The 952-nt window shown below is 26.5% G+C and overlaps 1 protein-coding gene across 1 annotated transcript; it reads right to left on the bottom strand.

Annotated features, from left to right (window-relative positions):
- Positions 1-59: 59 nt before the first annotated feature.
- LOC107885743 lies at positions 60-940 on the bottom strand. The gene is made up of 3 exons (XM_029491845.1): positions 774-940; positions 457-713; positions 60-339 (listed from the first exon to the last, which is right to left on the bottom strand). Exons 1-3 carry the CDS (start codon positions 826-828, stop codon positions 295-297), a joined length of 357 nt encoding a protein of 118 aa, XP_029347705.1. The 5' UTR covers positions 829-940; the 3' UTR covers positions 60-294.
- Between the last annotated feature and the right edge of the window lie 12 nt (positions 941-952).

Raw genomic sequence — 952 nt, 5'->3', positions numbered from 1 at the left:
GTACACATATTAAACGCAATGCATCTAAAAATGATTAAAATTCTAAATGTTACTTTAATTTAAAGTAGTTCAACTTATAGAAGTAATATATAAGTCGTATCCATTAATTATTAACACTCGAGAGTATATAATGATATTCTTTTAATAGTAATATAGTACAATATCGGAAGAGATATACTAAACTTACCTATCAATAAATTATAGCATCCGAGTTTGGAAAAATCCTTTTTTTTTTTTTTGAATCCTAGTAAGGATTTCATCTGAGAACATTTTAATCATTAATCAACGAACGCTTTATCCAACACCTTTAATACCAACTAACAATGACAATTGAAGTACCTGATAACAATAAAATATAATTTAGACACAGGTAAGTAATGTTACTAAAAAATGTTATGTTCACAACAAACTAAAATATATAAAGCATATGGATTTATATATATTATATACACATACCAAATTAAATCTTACATTCTTATCAAGAATTCTACTCTCTGCAGCCTGAAGATCTTCTTCAGTTTGAATGGGAAATAAATTGCAATAGTCTGAAGTTTGGCCTATTTGATTATTGTTCAGCTGTTCTTGAATACTGGAATTCCCAAAATGTGTTACAAAAGAATTTAAATGAATATGTGTAGCGTTTGTCTTTGAATTAATGCCAGAAATGTCGTATTTCATTTTTGTTAGTGCATTCATCACAAATGTTTGAAAATCTAAAAAAATAATTATGATAAAACAACCGTTATATGTAAAAAGGATAAAAATAAAAATACCACAATTGGGCATCAATTTGTCTGCAGTATTAATAGTTTTTGCAGAAGAAAACATAGGTGTATTACTGTTATTATTATTATTTGATAGTGATTTTGAATGTGAAGAAGAAAAGTTCTGGTCATTATCTTCAACAACTATTTTTCCAATAGGAGAGTTCAAAATGGAATGTCTTGAATTT

The sequence above is a fragment of the Acyrthosiphon pisum genome, unplaced genomic scaffold (genome assembly GCF_005508785.2).
Source record: "Acyrthosiphon pisum isolate AL4f unplaced genomic scaffold, pea_aphid_22Mar2018_4r6ur Scaffold_11162;HRSCAF=11777, whole genome shotgun sequence".
NCBI lineage: Eukaryota > Metazoa > Arthropoda > Insecta > Hemiptera > Aphididae > Acyrthosiphon > Acyrthosiphon pisum.
The sequence above is the reverse complement of the archived record's forward strand: the minus strand, read 5'-3'. Positions and strand labels throughout refer to the sequence as shown.

Excerpts from the sequence above, each read along its gene's own strand:
- LOC107885743 (XM_029491845.1), bottom strand. The coding sequence starts at position 828 with ATGTTTTCTTCTGCAAAAACTATTAATACTGCAGACAAATTGATGCCC. Across the intron at positions 714-773 it reads CAAATTGATGCCCAATTGTG|ATTTTCAAACATTTGTGATG; the intron begins GTATTTTTATTT and ends TTATTTTTTTAG. Across the intron at positions 340-456 it reads AGAATGTAAGATTTAATTTG|GTACTTCAATTGTCATTGTT; the intron begins GTATGTGTATAT and ends TATTGTTATCAG.